We start from the raw sequence: 17,192 nt of genomic DNA on the forward strand, positions 1-17,192 counted from the left end.
GGGAACAATAAAAGTTGCTACCTCCTCTCTTCATTCGACCACCACGGCTGTCCTGCCAGCGCTGCAGCTGTCTGGGCTGTCCGGGACGAGCGGGTTTAGGGACTGTATCTGCAGAGATGAGACATTTATAATCTCATCGGTCTTACCTGGTATCCCAGACGGCCGTTATGGATGAGTTTTAAGGCGTTACCTGCAGAGCTGGAGGAGGGCTCCTGGCTGGTGGAGGGAAGGTTGGCCTTGTCAGACGGCTGGCTCGGCTCCTCCGCGTCTCCCTGCGACACCACAGCATCCACAGACGCTTCAGCACTGAAAAGGAAAGAATAAACATGTAGGATCACAGATGGGAATCATCCACTATTGCTGTGTTTTTCAGGAAGCCTAAACTTTTAAAGATTGTTTCTACTAGGGGTGCACTGATTGCAGTTTTCTTTAAAAACATGACCTGCTGATACTGATTTTGGCCGATACCAATTTGATTTTTGTCTGAAATGTTGCTAAATATATCAAAAAACACTGCGTTGGCAACAGTGGGGTGACTATTGTTAACCGCAAACAGGCAGACATGACCTGGTCTATCAGTCAAACCTCTCTCACAGCAGAGCAGGAGAGGACAGAGGTTGATTTTTAGACCTTTGCTGAGGTAGATAAGATTGGCTTCACATGTAAATGTCAACCGATCACCGGTCTCCCAAAATTAAGGAGACTGGCGCAGATAAATCAATGCACTTCTAGGTTTTACCAATGTTTTATATCAGGGCAGAAACAAATTGTCAGATTTATTGTGATGAACATATTATTGAAATAATTGTGAACTAATTTAGTAATTGATTAATCATTAACTGGAGTAAACAGACTTAAAAAAAGGCAATGTGCTGAAAGAACAAGATGCTCAGAGCAATAATTAAACACTGTACAAATAATATCTACAAAATATAAGTGCATGCATAAATGTATATATAATGTGCATTAAAAAAAACTTTGTAAATATGTTTTACCCAGAGCTCTTCAAGTGCACAGTTTTAGTGTCTCTATGATGCTATGTTGTAAATTGACTCGTTTTAAAGTTACTTTTTTTTTTTTTTTTAACAGTTGGAAATATTTTTTCTGCATGAAACTTTTTCTATTTGTCTTAATAGGTCCACTCTATATATAAATTGAAAATGGTTCATTTTACACATTTGTAACCCCCCCTGCGTCTACTTTTTACATAGATACTGTTCGGGTCAATGTGAAGGGTGAAAAGGGTCATAAAATGTCCAAATCTATTTGTTTTCTTGCAATTATGAGACATATTTCACCACATACACCCCCCCACATTCATGCACACCCCCACACACACAAGCCCACTTTCTCTGTACTCTCTTTACTTCACTAGGAAACTGCGAGAAAGCAGGTGTTCATACAACTTTTGACGAGACCATTTTGTGTTCCCGTGGACAAACTCCACCCAATCTGCGTGGACACTCAGCAGAAGTGAGGAAAACATAAATACTCTCCGCATGACTCATTTGTCTTCATTTTAATCAGCGAATCAATTTGACCCTGAACAGTATGTGTGTCTCAAGTTCAATTATAAAGATCACACATTGAAAAAAATTCAAAATGTAATATATTTTTTTTTTTACAAAAGATTAATTTAAAAGATAATTATTGTTTTTTGTGTGAAGGTTTTTTTCATGAGTAAATGGTCGTTATTGATCCTTTATTTGTGAGAAATAAAAAAAACCCCATCATTGCACAAATATTGACTGAAATGGTTAGTATTGGAGTTAATAATCACATACAAAAACGTTTAGGAGGATTTTTTTGGATTCTGACACTATTGCATGATTAAACACTCCCCGGGTCAAATTGACCCACAAACATTATTGCTGTATCTCAGAAACGACCATAACAAGAGGGTTAAGATGGTGTGGAAACCGTGAAGAATAAGAAAACTTAGTGATAATCACCTCTCTGTGTCTGGCTCCAGGAAGATGTCTCTCTCCTCCCCGCCCCCGGCGGTTCCTGGCAGCACCAGGCCCGGCGTGGACGTGCTCACCATGGGAACCGACTGCGAGGCGTGCTCCGTTGCGTCAGACTGTGCAGCCTCCGAGAAGACAGTTACTGGAGATAAAAGGAACCTTTATCTTTACAAACAGCAGACACTCCAGAATCTGAGTCATCACACGGTTGGTTGTATTTATGAAAAGGGCCGAGAAAAATGAATGAATCTTTTTGTGTCAGACTGACTGACGGATACCTGGAGCTGCAACTTGCAGAGGAGTGGTGGGAACGCTGCGCCCACCCGATTCTTCCTCATGAGTCGCCAAGAACAGAGGACTTTCATACAACCCAAGACCTGGAGAAAAGAATCATTTCACAATTAAAAAACAAAGAAGATCCCATTTTTAATGCTTTGTTGTATTAAATCACCATTTTTTGTGTAATTTATTTTTAAATGTGTGATGGATCACCTCCTTGCGAGGCGAGCTGGCCGAGGTCAGAGTGCGAGGAGGAGCTGGTCTGAGGCACGTCTTCTGAAAGATCAAACCTGAAGCGAGGGACTCCAGCAACCTGAGGAGAACTGACGACCGAGCAAACAAAACAAGATGAAACAACGTGAACTAAAACTAAAACTGTGTGACTGAAAACTTAGAAAATTTAAATTCCCCTTTAATATTTTATACGTTTATTACTTCACACAGGGGGAAAAAGAAATGCAATACAAATAAAATCCCACTACCATTAAAAGGTAAACAGATTAGGGCTGAAAAGATTAATTGGATTAATTGCTTATTGATAAAATCGTCAACTAATTTGTAAATAATTGCTAACTAGAGTACGCAGACTTAAAAAACACATTAAGATCAGTAATTAATGCAACTATACAAATATATAGTGGCATATTTAAAGGTTCACCTTGTTCAAATTCTCTAAAAATCTCTTATAAAGCACCTTTGCTACCCAATTATTGATTGGACAATAAAAAATTTTAAAAAATCAATCACCAGATCGGCCCTAAGCTGTATTGATGTTAAGTCAAACAGACAAAGCTGAATTTTTCACATGTTAATATTAGAAGTATTTTTTATCTGCAAATGCATCTTTTGCTACAAATGATCAAGCGTTCACTAACAGACTGTTATTGCATTTCACATAATAAAAGTTTAGTTAAAAAAGAACAGAATTAATTATTTGTCTATTTTATTGTATTGTTAACATTGTATAAAAAAGGCTTATTTGGTTAAATGAAAAACCTGCAGAATGTGCCAATTTTTTCTATCCGATTACTTGTCAGAATAATTGAACATTCAAATAATCGTTAGCTGCAACAGATGCATATTCTACAGCTTTTCGAGACGTACTGGATAGCTTGGTCAAAGCCTTCTGAGCGAGGGGGAACCAGAGTGGGAATGCTGGGAACCATCCTGTCGTCTTCTTCAAAGAAATGCTGCTGCAGAGCGAGAAAAATACAATTTAATGCTGATAATCACACAAAGACAACAAATTTACAATAACAAAGTTATCAGTTGGTGACCAAAGCCTAATCACGTTTAAGCCAATTAAAAATGCCTGGTTGAACACTCAAAAATATATTTTCTGATCAGTGAAAACATTATGTGCCATCATGGCAGCATCTTCATGATCTGATGACTCTCGAACGGTTAGTTGCCGAATCGATACTTTGAAATGAAGTCCAGAGAAGCACAGAGATGTAGAAAACTTTTAAAAAAGAAACTGCATTTTCTACATCTGATTTATTTCAGCTGTGAGAAAGCGAGAGAGAGAGAGAGAGATAAACTTTTGACTCTAGACTTCAAATGATCGTCAATCAATTACTAAAATATTCATTAGTGGCAGCCCTAATTGTTTCTAATGTAAATAATAGCAGGATGGCTAGAAAATATTTTGAATGGCACTAAAAATAAATAAATAAGACTGTAAATATTAGAACAATGAGAATTTGTCTGTCGCAAGAAGCAATTAATTAATTTCATGATAAATTAAAATGAGCTTGATAATTTCTATTCTGACAATTAATACTTTTTGAAGGGAAATTTTGTTTACAGAGACTTCATAATCTATTTTATGTATGGTTTTGGTTGTGTACTTTTATTTCCATTTAATTGAAATTTTTTTGGTTGTGTTTTATTTTGGATGTTTAAAATATCTCAGTTCTAATGTTTAGAGTTCTTTACAAAATTACAGTTTATTGGTCTTTGAGAAGACAAACTTGCATTATTATACCATAATCAATATATTAATCCTCCTGTTATGTTCGTTTCTGAGGTACAGCAATAATGTTCGTGGGTCAATTTGACCCGTAACATAACAGGAGGGTTAATTAAAAATGGTCTTAAATAAAAAACAACTACAGGGACAATTTATTGTCTAATAAAATTTGTTATTGTGACAGACGTATTTGGTGCACGTCTAATAAAACGTCACGTGGTGAGAAAAGTGACTTACCGCACTGCTGGGCATGCCAGGATTGAGTCGGCCCACTGACTGGCGACGGATTCGCTGTTAGAGACACAAAACCGGTTAGAGGAGAAACAAAAATACTCAACAGATTTTCTAGAGAGACGCTTGCAGTGTATGAACCTGAGCAGATGGTCCCAGTTCTGAAGACTGAGCAGGATGGATGTTGAGTTGGGGCAGAAGCTGCTGCACAGGTCGCCGTGGCGACTGGGGAATACGCGCTCCGGAACTTGTGATTGGCTGTTCTGCTGACAAGGCCTCCATTGGGCTTCCCTCAACTGAAACATTTGATATATAATTAAAACAAGCTGCTAACATTAAATAAAAGTTTTAAACAGATAATCATGTTCAAAAATATATGGTGCTGAAAGCAACAAATCTTGTTTAAAAATTTGAAAGAAAAAAGTAGGATAAAAAATGGTACAGTGGTACACGGTGAACATTTTTCAGAGAATATATCTGAAACAGATGTAAAATATTCAAAAGAGCATCGGCTTGGAAAGTTGAAACAGTTCCCAAATGTTTGTAATAGGGCTGGAACAATTCCTCGAATGATTCGAGTACCTCGATTATTAATATTCCTCGAGAAAAATGTATCTGCCTCAAAGCTTCGTTAAATTTGTAGCGCACCGTGTTCTGGCCGGATCGTTATTTATGGAGGGCAGCGCTCTTACTTCCGCCTATGAGTTGTTGTGAAGTGCTAGCAGCATGGTGTTGAACTGTGCAGTGTTTTGGCAGAGTTTGAAGGACAAATGAGGTTTGTTCAAGTTCGCGGTGCAACGGTTGGACTGTGACAGCTTTTGTGGCGTTGGAATGGCGTCGTCACGGCTTTTTAGCAGAGAGAAAGAGACAGTTATGAGTGTCTAATAAAGGACTCAAGTATTTGTAGATTTTGGTTATTCACAAATATGGATTATCTATTACCTATCTATATTGAAAGATTTTAAAAAAATCTGTAGCAAACCTACAAACATTTTTTTCCAAGACTGTTTTTTTGGATCTTTTCCAACGTAGCTAGATTTTGGAGTATTCTCAAGTTCCTTATTGTACATAGTTATTAAATAATATAAAAATTTAATCAGGCTTCTGAGCATTTTTTGAGACTTAATCTTCCAGTTTTTCATACAATTTACAGATAATGTTTTAAAATGCAAATACAAAAGTTCACTATGAGTGTCAGGAGAGGTAAAATGTGTTGAAACAATAATCACACTGCTGACGTTAGCATCCACACTTTAATGGTCGCCATTAACCGTTAACTTGCGTTCCGCACTCCCCACACACAAACCCCCAAGGACCCCAGATCTAGCCCCGCCTCCCACTCCTTACATCTCACACATGCTACTTACAACTTAACAATCTCCCTTCTTTCTTTAAAGAACACATAACAGGCTAAAGAAATTTTTAGCATTCTAACTTTACTTATTTTAACTCCATTTACTTGAACTTAACTTATGTAAGGAACAGTAGTGTTTGTTTTAATCTTTAAATTGCCATTTAATCTTTAAATTGCCATTTCCCTTTACTTAGGGCTCTCAGCAGTCCAAGAGCAGACGCCCCCACTTTTGTTAAGCAGTTGGCAAATTGGTCTTTGGTAGGTGTCCATATGATTTTCTGAATTGTCCCAGAACCCATAAGTTCTTTGATGCTGCTGATCTCAAGCCGGCGTCTCTTTTCAGTTACACATTTTGTGGATTTGACAGCATCAAGGAGGGAATGGTTGTCCGTTACACAGGTAATGGGTAGGATGTTGCGCGTGCCATCACCAACCATGAGCTCTGAATAGAGTGTAGTAAGAAAGACAGCACTATCAATCCCATCTGCTAGTGCTAAAGTCTCTCCAGCTAACGTGCTACGTACCACTCTCCTAATCCGTCTGGATTGCCAGCATATGGGTGAAAATTTTCCATCTTCTCCCATCAGCATGACAAAATGTCCTCCTTGTGTCCCTCCATCTGAGAGGTTTCCCATTGAGGAATCGCTGAACACCACTAGCTTGTGGTATTTTCTGTCTCCTAAGCATTGGAATCTAAGGGTAACTTCCTCAGATTTAAGTTTTCTGATCAGTTTGTTTGCAGAGTGTAATGTTTGAATTGTACCATGTTTTGTGTTTGATGCCAGGATAGATATGTCACACATGATGTCAGGTCTGCTCTGTCTTGCTCCCACAGAATCTGTCCAATCTTGGATTTTAACATGTCCATTTCTGTGTCTGTTAATGGAGCCTCCCGCTGTGGTGCTCTGATGGGATCCATAGGAATGGGCTGTAGGTTTTTAATGTATGCACGCTGTTGTACTCTGATTTCATTCTGCAGAGAATGAACCTCCATTCCAATGTAGTTGAAGCTGTTATGTTCTTCTCTTCCAACTTGAAAAGCAGTTTTCAGTTGGGGGATAATAGCTGAAGAAAACCTGTCTGAACCACCCCATACAAAGTCATCTACATGGCATGCAAGAACTCCTGTCACCTTACAGAAATCATCTTGCCAGTAGAAGACAGCTGGATCAACTTTTGACACAGTTCCTCCCAGCTTCTGCATGGTTTCTTTCACCTTGTTGTACCAGAACAAGGAAGCATCTGCCAAGCCATAGACACATTTATTTAACTTCCATACGATTCCTTCGCTCTCTGCCTCTTGAGGTGGACGGAGATACACATCCCGTGTTAAATCTTTACCTTGCAAAAAGGCTGCTTTGATGTCCATAGAGTTCAGCTTCCATTTATTTTGGCATATAACAGCTATGACCATCTTTAGAGATTCAGAGGAGCAAGTGGGTGAATCCTTAGGAAGTTCTTGAATGTTAATTTCTTCAAAGCCTCTTGCAACCAGTCTAGCTTTGGGTACTATGTCTACTTGTGTTTTCTTGAGTGTGCACACCCACCTTGTTGATATGCATTTCTGACCTTCATCTTTTTCCTCCACAAATGCATTGTTTCTTTTCCAGTTCTCAAGTTCAGTTTGTTTAGCGTGTGAGAAGATATCCTCGTTCACTACTAATATATCATCTCTGTTGTCAGTATTGGCCTTGACATTTTCAACCACTTCGAGGTTGCTTACTTGTCCCATATCAATGGATCCTGTGGATCCAGCAATTTCCTCTGGCTCAGTATATTCTAAGTTGTACCAGTTTTTGTGTTTCCCACTGGTTTTCCCTGCACGGCTTGTTATCTGTCCAGCATATTTTTGACCTGTTTCTTTGTCTGTGTATTTAATTCCTTGTCCAGCTTTTAGTTTTATTCCTTCACTTACAGTTGTGTGTGTCAGTGGGAGACCATCCCCTTCAGGTTGTACTGGATCACAGAAGGATTCACTGTTTTCTGCAACACCAAGTGATTCATTGCTTGTTGGTGCCATCTCCTTCTCATGTTCACTTTCAAAGTCATGTTCTTCATCAAGTACCGCCGCTGGTGTCTTTGAAAGGTGGTCATCCGTTTTAAATGGATTTTCACTTTCGCTTTCCCCTAGTTTCTTTTGTGTCTCATTCATTTTTTTTAGTTTAGACTGGTGTACTCTGACATACGTTCCACCATGCCTGACAAATATTACTACACTATCTTGGCCAATAACCACACCTGGCCCTTTCCACTCCTGACAGTCTGTACATTTATAATAGACTTTGTCTCCTGTTTCATATTTGTCATCTGTGGGTCGCAGCTGTTTTCTGAGGGCTCTTCGGATCCTCTCAGAACATTCAGCCTCAGCAAAGGCTTTTCTCATGCCATGCAGTGTTGCAGTGTGATGACCCATCCATGTGTTGACATCAGTTTCCAATGCTGGAGGTCTATCAATTAGAACTGAAGGCAGGTTTGGATTTTGACCAAAAACAAGTTGATAGGGACTGTAGCCATGTACATTGTGCATGCTGTTTTTTGCCATCAAAGCCCAGTCCAGAGCCATTTTCCAGTCACATTTGTTGTCTCTCTTTACCTTGAGTAGCATTTCAGTGAGAATCTGATTGTGTCTTTCCAGTAGGCCGTTGCCCCATGGACTGTATCCAGCAGTGGCTTTAACCTCAATGTTAAAATGTTCAGCCATGTCTCTTATTTCTTCATTGTTAAATTCACCTCCATTATCAGTGAATAATCTGCGTGGTGGGCCATGAACGCTTATCCAGCAGTGAATAAAGTGCTTCACTATCTCTTTTGGTCTTTTTGTGGTGATAATACTCCCTGCACTGAATCTTGTAAAATGGTCGATGGCATGTAGATACCACAAACCTGGCTCAAGCTCATGTAGGTCCACAGCTACAGTTTCATTATACGTTGAAGCCATGGGTAAACCCACTGCAGGTTTAGGTTTTGCTCTACTGTACCGGATGCATATTTCACAGTTTTTTACAATTTCCTTCAGGATTGTAATGCTTTCATCATCGGTGTTGCCTGAGCAAGACAAGAGCTTTTGTAGTCTGTCAACTGAGGCATGTCCAAATTGTTTATGTAGCTTTAGCAGTACTGTTTTTTTTTCTTTGGTTGTCATGTTTTCTGTCACAGTGAGAATTTCATCTTCATCATTTGGTGTCTCACTTTGTTTAAACTGGTTTTTATTATTGATCTTTTCCTTTCTTAAGTTTACACAATAATGTCCAGAAGATGTCAGTTCAAGTTTTACAGGTTGGTCAAACATCATTGCTTTGTCTTGAGCAATGTCTAAAACAGCACTCGCTCTCTTCAGTGATGTTTTGCTCAAAAGCATCGGTATATCTGCTGGAACTACTTCTGTCTCAATGTTGCATTTAGTTTTTCCTATTGTTGCAGGAATAGACACCTTTCTTGTGGATTGCACCAGTTTTCCATCCCCAAACCGGAAAGGTCTTGCACTCTTTTCATCTTTAATCTTTATTAATTCTCTCTGAGGCAGCCCACTTACATAATCTGCAAGCCATTTTTCACCACACACAGTTCTTGTACAGGCAGTGTCAATCACAGCAGATCCCAAAGCTTCTACCATGAATATCTGTGTGTCAGATGGGAATTCGTCTGAAAACAGAGTAATATTACAGTCTTCAACATTGTCTTTTGATCCCTCAACATTTGTTAGCTTCACATGTTCTCTTTTATTGGGACAGTCTTTTGCCCAGTGATAAGTGCTCTGACATATTGCACATTTAGTTCTTCTCCCATACTTGTCGAGTGGATTAGTCCCTGCAGCTGTTCTTGGGCTTTGCTCTGAGTTAGAACTCCGTTCACATTTGCCTGTGTATTTGGTGAAAAAGGCTGAGTCGCCCTCTTGTGGAGGATAGACATTATCACCTAATATTCTTTTCAAAGCCGATTTCATGTTGTCAAAAGATACAGTGGAACAGGCGGTAAGAGCTAGCTGTTCGTCTTTAACGTTTAGCCCCGCGGTGTCTAATAGCTTGAATGCTAACACTGCATCCGGTAGTTCCATTTTGAACTTACGTAACTTGTTGTACCGTCGTTCAAATTCGATAATGTAATCCATCGTGGACGTGTCGCCACGTCTGTCGATCCGATCAAACTCCGTGTAAGCTTCGTACTGTCGATCCTTTTCTTCTTTTAAAAACACTGAATCCAACTTGTTTAAAAGAACGCTCATTCCTGTATCGTCGTTGAGATGTTCCGCAGCGATTTCCAGCGCGCTTTCTCTCGCTCTTCCTGATAGCGACAGGGTAACCGCTAGGGCCTGCTTCTTTTTGTCCAAGTCGGTAACAAGTCTCCAGATTTCAATTTCATTTTTCCAACTTTCGTAAGACGTCTTCTCGTCGAACGGTGGGGGAACTTTGTAATTTCCAGCAGCGGCCATCCTCTGCTACTAATGTTGAAACAATAATCACACTGCTGACGTTAGCATCCACACTTTAATGGTCGCCATTAACCGTTAACAACTTGCGTTCCGCACTCCCCACACACAAACCCCCAAGGACCCCAGATCTAGCCCCGCCTCCCACTCCTTACATCTCACACATGCGCAGTATGCTACTTACAACTTAAAATGGACAAATGAAAAGATGGAAGGGTGAAGGAGTGTGCATAATTTGGGAAAAACAAGCATAAAAAGAGGGACTAAAAGAATTTTCCACTAGCCTATTTTCTCTTTCCATACTGATCCAAAGGAGAAAAATTCTTTAATAGTGAATACTTTAATAAAAATAATGAGTACATTTAGTCAGTGAGAATGTTTTTGAGTTTTCTGCTTCTACAGTTGACTGCCTTTAAAGTCAGATCTAATTTAAAAAAGCAGGAGGTATAGAATTTTTTTTTGCGTTATGAATATTTGGCCGTTGTCAACATGTAAGAGTACATCCCCACATTAGTTTGGATAATAACGACCGTCCTGTGTTCACCTTTTCTCCCCAGCAGATGTTTTACATCTTTTCCAGTCATCGCTAAGTGGCCGATAACTAATTAGAAGCCGAGGTGGAGAGTATGAATCAGATCTACACAGTTCATGTTTTTGACAGGGTTTCCTGGATCTTACAGCTTGGTGTCTGGGAATCGGCGGGCCTCTGGGTGGAGTCTGACGCCCCTAAACTCTCCTCTGTCTCAGTGCCCGGGTCGGTGACATCAGCTCCCTGGGAAGAGCAGAAATGCAGGGAAATTATGAAAGAAAGCGAAGAAAAAGAAAAAAAAGAAATAAAAATGATGGATATTAAATGTTGAATGAAGTGAAGGAAAGGGGAAAAACACGGGGAAGAAAGATGGGTGACTGTGAATGAAGCTGGCACATGATTGCTTAGCAGAAGACACAAATTACCGACTCACTGCATTGAACAAAGATGCCTTTCAGTAGGTGGAACGAAAAAAACTAATACCAGCCCTACAAGCTTTAACCAAGAATCAAAATTACAAGTCTTTAGTCCTCACAAAGATTATTCATTCTTAAAGGTGATGAATGTGTAAAAGTAAATAGAAATCTGTTTAAACACACAAACTAAAAACCAAGAAATTATGTGTTGATCACCTGACCTGATTGATCATAAACCCAAAAATCTAATACACCTTAAAGAAACCCTTCAGTGTGGATGATGTTACTAGAAGAAGAGTCAATATCAGCTGGATTTTATTCATTTTAAGACTTCATTAGGCCAGAAGAGAGCAAGATAAAGCAAAGCTTCAGATAACAGAAAGGCTGAACAAAGTTGTTCTGTTATCATTTTGTGCTTTCTGTCCATGGAGTATGCAGGATTTGGAGATGCTGACAGCTTTTTGGATAATTTTACTGTCAAATAGTTAAACCTTGATTTTTATAATATTGTACGAAAGCTAGAAAAAAATTATTTTCAATGCTTATTGCTGCAAAGTTATGGCTTGATGTAATCAACTTGATTTCCATGCACAGAAAACTTTTTACTAATTTGAATTACAAATTAAACTTGACAGTGTTGTATTATAACTACCGCATGGTTGGAATAGATGTTATTGATTCTTTTTGTGCAGTGCCTTGAAAAGACTTTTGTTGTAAACTGACACTTTATTATGTTATATAAATGAATTATTCTCATTTAATCGAGAAGTTTATCATTGTTAGACACACCTGTCTCCTATTCTATGTAAAAGCTGCATAAATAAAAATACATTTGACCTAAACATGCTTCCAGTGAAGTTTTAGTTTATTTATATAGAACCACTTCACAACAAGTGTCTTCTCAAGGCTCTTTGCAAAGAAAAAAGAAAATTCATTTTATTTTCCTTTGGTGATAAGCTTCAAATGTTTGAAGCAAAAAGGCCTCCTTGCCATCACCCTAATCTTCAGCTCCCTTCACAGATTCTCCGTCACTTCAAAAATATTTGTATCGCTTCCAATAAGAAGAAATTCACTGATAATTCCATGTGTGTAACTGAAGCATCAACTTGTCCTATAAATACTGAATCCTTGTTCTTTATTTGTCATGTAGGAGGCGCCATCTCTTCTGAGCCTTTATCCAGAGTCTGCAGAAAAACTGAAGTAATTCTGGTGCAAAAACACGACTGTTCAAAGGCCAATATTAGAAACAACAACGAAGCGGATTGGTGTGTCTCTGTTTTCAGAGGGGACTTAAATGTCACTTTTGAGACACTGACTCATCCGACTGAATATGGGCAACTAACAAAAGAGTAAAAGTTAATCATCTAGACAAAAGTACAGAATTATGACAGAAAGGTCAAGTGAAAAACAGACACTGGAACAACACAGTATGAGCTGGAAAGGCTGAGTGTGTTGGAACGAAAAATAATACGTGGGAGGGCGATTAATGATGAATCATTTCATGAGAACAAGATTTATTTTCTGGGGTCCCAACCTCTGTATCGTCTCCCTCATAAACTTCGTTGCCATCGCCGCTTCCTTCGTTGCTCTCCTCTCCTTCCTCCTCCATCCCCCCATCATCTTCATCCTCCTCATCTTCATCTTCTTCCTCTTCCTCCTCCTCTTCTTCTTCTTCATCTTCTTCCTCCTCCTCTGCATAGTCCTGTAGCATTACAAAGCAGCAATGAGAGGAACCGGGGACATTTCATAAAAAAGAGACTTTAACAATTTTCAATCAATACTTTACCTGCTCTTCTCCCTCTTCTTCCTCCTCCTCTTCGCTTTCAGAGTCCGTCAGTATGACGATGACTTCCTGCTGCAGCTGGTCAGGCGTTTCACTTTGACTTGGGGTGACCGCCGGCTCTGCTGGGACCGACTGAGAGGCTGAATCTTCCTCCGCTTCCTCAAGGTTTGAAAACTCAGCCTGCAGGGTAAAATATATTAATATAAACATAATCTTAATTCAGTTCTAAATGTCAGTATTTGTGATAAATAAAAACATAAAAGAGGGGAAAAAAACTTTCAAACAAGTTAAAATCATCTGATACAAACCTGGCTTGCTTTTGCTCCATCCTGGCTGTCTGATGGCACCACCCCCTCGGCCTCTGCACTCTCGTCAGCCATCACTTCCTCCTGAGAGCATAACCAATCGATTGGCATTAGGAATAATAATTATTAGTTAACTTGAAACAAGCCAAACAAATCATCTTAAGGTTCAGGATTTTCTGCTTAAACAATTAAAGTTAGAAAAAATCTCTAAAAAGCTTCTCGCTAAGTTTTCTGACATTTAACAAATATAAATAAGTGGTGATTGTAACTGACCTAAAACAAGAAAAGTTTAATTTGATTTAACTTCAGAAAATGAGAAAAAAACTGTCTTTTTATTAGGTGACTGAAAATATCTGACTTTATCTGTACATAACATTTTTCCAACTGTAGGATTTTAATTAAATGCTACTAAACTGTGCAGTTTGAACATCAAGCACTTTCAAAACCTTGCAAACACCTCATTGAAATTCAGGCATTGTCAAGGATTCCAAGCACCATCATAAATCTACCAGACAACCATTTTGTCAAATTAAAACCCTCTTCCTCCGCTCTCTTCCTCCTCACCTCTGGTCCCACCCTCTGGATGATGCGCAGCTTTTTGGCCATTGGAGCTCTGGGTTCCTCCTGGGTCGCCTCTACCTCTGTGAACGCAGCAGCGCTGCTCTCCTCTTCCTCTCGAGGTCTCTTGGACAGGGCGGACGTCCCAGGAGTTGCTGAAACTGGAGTAAAGGTGCAATTAATACGATGTGTACATAAACAGGATGCATACATTTAATTCAATACATTTTTAACCCACAGAAATGAAAATTAATTCAAATTAATCTGAATGTGTGTGTATTTCTTCATTTTCCAGATTTGGGAAGTGTTTGTTTTTTCCATTTATTTGTTTGATGGATGTAATATAATGTGGAATAAACTTTTTGGTCCATTTTATTGCAATTCATTGCAAAAAGAATTCAAAATCATTTACACATTAAGGTAAGGCAAGGTAATTTTATGTATATAGCACATTTTCAGCAACAAGACAGTTGAAAGTGCTTACATTATTATTTTGTTTTCTTTCTGTGATAGATCAAAAGAATTGACTGATTCTGAGTGACCAGCTATAACTCTGGAGTGCATTGGTCAAAAAAGAAAACAAAATCCAGATTTTCCTGAAATTAAATCTCCATAAGCAAATAATTTGATTTATCGATACAATTCAATTTATCACCCAGCCTTAATTAGTCAGATTTCACAGCTTGTTTTATTTCACTCTGGACTCTGTTGATGCATTTTGTAAAGATAAATGAGGGGAGGTGAGTCCAGTAAATGCTGCAGAGTTTTAAAGTATTTTGAAGTTTTGAGATATTTGAAGAGTTTAGATTTTATTCAGACAAATGAAACATTTATGTAATTCTAAAGGGTGCAAATACTTTTGTGGTGAACGGTAAACTGAGAGAAAAGTGATACTAGAAGGAAATGATTTTTTAGAACAAATGTCTCACCAGTGCCGAACACAGACGAGGAAGAGGAAGAGGAGGTTGAAGGCCATTCCACCTGCGAACTGGGCGTGGCCTCGATCGTAACAGGCGACGGCTCCCGATTGTCCGGCTCTGGGTGGGTGACGCTCTGCTGCTGCGTGGGCTGAACGAATGCTGTGGCCTGAACCTGCGTCTGCTGAACGGTCAGCATGGAGCCCGCTAAGGTGGTCTGGACGTTGGGACTGGCGGAGCGAACGGAGCCGCTGGCGCTTCCGTACACGGTCACATGCTCCACCGGCGGCGCTTCGGTAGACTGCATCGCTGTTGATGAGGTTCAGGTAGAGAAAATTATTTTTTTAGAGCTAAAATAATTAATTGATTAATGAAATAATAATTAGCTACTCGTTAACTGGAGTATGAAGACTCTAAAATAAGTCAATTTGCTGAAATAACAAAGCAAAAAAGCCAAACTTGTAGAAAAAAAAGTGTATATTTTGAATTTAAAATGAAAAACCTTCTTTGTCGGTAAATATGTTTTAGGCAGAACTCCTCTGATTGCAAAGTTTTAGATAAAAAAAAATAACTCATATTAAAGCACCTTTTCTATCCACCTCTGTTTCAGCTACAAATAATCAAACGTTCTCTAAAGGAATCCTGTTATTGAATTTTATTCAATAAAATGATTATTTACTTATTCAGAAAATTCATTAAATTATTTGTTTATTTGCATTTTTACGTGCGTTTCAATTTTTTTTACCCAACTAATGAGTAAATCATCAGAATAACTGTTAGCTGCAGCCCTACATTTTCTCTTTTAAATCAAAGATATTTGCAGAAGGACCGACCTTCCTGCGTCTCCACCTGTGTGGTAGGCATGACAGTAGCGGTGGGTGTTGGCGGTGGCACAGGCGTTATCATCGGTCTGATGCTTGCCCGGGGTGTCGGTTTGTTGCCAGGGTTGACCGGTTGCTTGCTGGCTGTGGCAACCACAGGTGTTGGCTTAATGTTGGCGGTCGGCGGCTCAGAGGCGCTTGTGCTGAAGAGGAAAAATAAAAATTATGACTTGAGTGAACATTTTAAATATGCATCGAGAAAATCTAGAGATGTTCTGATCAGGAAACTGGTATGAAGGTGTTCCAAGAGTTACAGCATCAAAACCACCAAAATATTCAGTTTTTCTATTAAATCTCTATACATAATATACAAAGAAAGTTACAAACAATTTCTATAACAAAATCTAAGTTTTCTGGCATGTAGCAAATAGAAATAATTTTGTTTAATCCTAACTTATCTAAAGTTTAGTCTGATTTAACTTCAAATAGCTAGAAAAAAAAGTGTTTGTCTTTTTACTGGGTCCATAAAAATATCTGGTTTCAACTGTAGTTTTTTTTCTAGTTTTTAACACTGAATCAAGTGTTGGATTACACTTCATTATAAAACTGTGCAGTTTGCCAATCAAACACTTAATACAGAAATTGAGCACTTTCCAAATATTGAAAACATCTAACTGAAATTCAAGCATTTTCCAGGATTTTAAGAACCCGTATGAACCGTAATTGTAGAAAAAAAACAAACAAACTTTTCTAACATTTACAAATGAAAGTAAATGTCTTCATTGTGTGGAATGACGTCAACGGAGATTTGAGGATTAATTTTAACACGTACCTGCCCCTGTCTGCAGCTGGGGTCGTCTTCAGACTGATCTGCCTCTGTTCTGTCGTCCTTTGCTGCTCTTGAGTCTAAATGAGAAAAGAAACATTTGTTCAAAAAGCGCAAAAGACTGGGACAGAAATTTCACAAATCCAACAATGATACATTTTTTACATATATCTGAAACATATAGGTTAGGATGATATGCAAAGTGAGGCTGTCATGGGTTGTAATCTTTGAAGATTTCTACTGTTTTCCAATGTGTGTCCTGTAGAGATGTGGTGGAGGTTGTTCACCTTGCTTGGCCCCGCCTCGGGGGGCTCGTCTCTCTGCTCCTGTCTCTCCTGCTGACCCCTCAGGTCTCTGAGCTCCCGCTCCTGTCGGCTGAGACGGCCCTCATACTGAGACCTGAGAGCGCTCACTCGCACCTCCAGCTCCTCGCGCTGCTGCTTCAGCTCCTCGTTCTCTCGCTGCAGCTGCTCTTTGGTGGCTGAAAGCAAATCATTTAAAGGCAATTAATATAGCAATAATGGACATAAACAACATTTTATTTTTCTTTATATGCAGGATTTGTTCACTTTTCAAGGTAAGTTTTCAAACTGTATTACTGTTATTAAGAATATCTTGCGATACTATTTTACATTGAACAACAGGGATAAGGTTAGCTAAAATACAACAAAGTTATATGTTTTTATATATCCCTCTCATACCTGACCGGTACAAGAAAGTTACAAAAAAAAAATCTCTTTCTGGTATTTAGCAAATAAAAATACTTTTCATAATTCAAAACAAAAACCAGAAAAAAAACTTTAAACTGTGA

At 38.8% G+C, this 17,192-nt stretch overlaps 2 protein-coding genes across 4 annotated transcripts in view; both read right to left on the reverse strand.

Moving 5' to 3' along the window:
- tprb (translocated promoter region b, nuclear basket protein) overlaps positions 1 to 17,192 on the reverse strand; it is a 35,798-nt gene that overhangs the window by 479 nt on the left and 18,127 nt on the right. For 2 of the 3 annotated variants that reach the window (XM_028027446.1, XM_028027448.1), the window contains exons 34-50: positions 16,669 to 16,862; positions 16,388 to 16,461; positions 15,568 to 15,758; positions 14,747 to 15,043; positions 13,824 to 13,978; positions 13,263 to 13,343; positions 12,958 to 13,134; positions 12,706 to 12,873; positions 10,905 to 10,998; positions 4,588 to 4,742; positions 4,453 to 4,506; positions 3,348 to 3,436; positions 2,457 to 2,566; positions 2,243 to 2,341; positions 1,953 to 2,106; positions 191 to 306; positions 22 to 108 (exon numbers count right to left, since the gene is read on the reverse strand). In XM_028027446.1, coding sequence (XP_027883247.1) covers positions 22 to 108; positions 191 to 306; positions 1,953 to 2,106; positions 2,243 to 2,341; positions 2,457 to 2,566; positions 3,348 to 3,436; positions 4,453 to 4,506; positions 4,588 to 4,742; positions 10,905 to 10,998; positions 12,706 to 12,873; positions 12,958 to 13,134; positions 13,263 to 13,343; positions 13,824 to 13,978; positions 14,747 to 15,043; positions 15,568 to 15,758; positions 16,388 to 16,461; positions 16,669 to 16,862 — 2,295 coding nt within the window. The remainder of the gene's footprint in view (positions 1 to 21; positions 109 to 190; positions 307 to 1,952; positions 2,107 to 2,242; positions 2,342 to 2,456; positions 2,567 to 3,347; positions 3,437 to 4,452; positions 4,507 to 4,587; positions 4,743 to 10,904; positions 10,999 to 12,705; positions 12,874 to 12,957; positions 13,135 to 13,262; positions 13,344 to 13,823; positions 13,979 to 14,746; positions 15,044 to 15,567; positions 15,759 to 16,387; positions 16,462 to 16,668; positions 16,863 to 17,192) is intronic. The other variant, XM_028027449.1, reaches the window with a different exon arrangement.
- On the reverse strand, positions 5,961 to 10,898 carry LOC114150771 (uncharacterized). Its single transcript, XM_028027450.1, has 2 exons — positions 6,325 to 10,898; positions 5,961 to 6,242 (listed from the first exon to the last, which is right to left on the reverse strand). The coding sequence occupies exon 1, from the start codon at positions 10,227 to 10,229 to the stop codon at positions 6,528 to 6,530; it is 3,702 nt and encodes a 1,233-aa protein (XP_027883251.1). The 5' UTR covers positions 10,230 to 10,898; the 3' UTR covers positions 5,961 to 6,242; positions 6,325 to 6,527.

Source organism: Xiphophorus couchianus, chromosome 9 (assembly GCF_001444195.1).
Source record: "Xiphophorus couchianus chromosome 9, X_couchianus-1.0, whole genome shotgun sequence".
Classification (NCBI taxonomy): domain Eukaryota; kingdom Metazoa; phylum Chordata; class Actinopteri; order Cyprinodontiformes; family Poeciliidae; genus Xiphophorus; species Xiphophorus couchianus.

Excerpts from the sequence above, each read along its gene's own strand:
- LOC114150771 (XM_028027450.1), bottom strand. The coding sequence starts at position 10,229 with ATGGCCGCTGCTGGAAATTACAAAGTTCCCCCACCGTTCGACGAGAAG.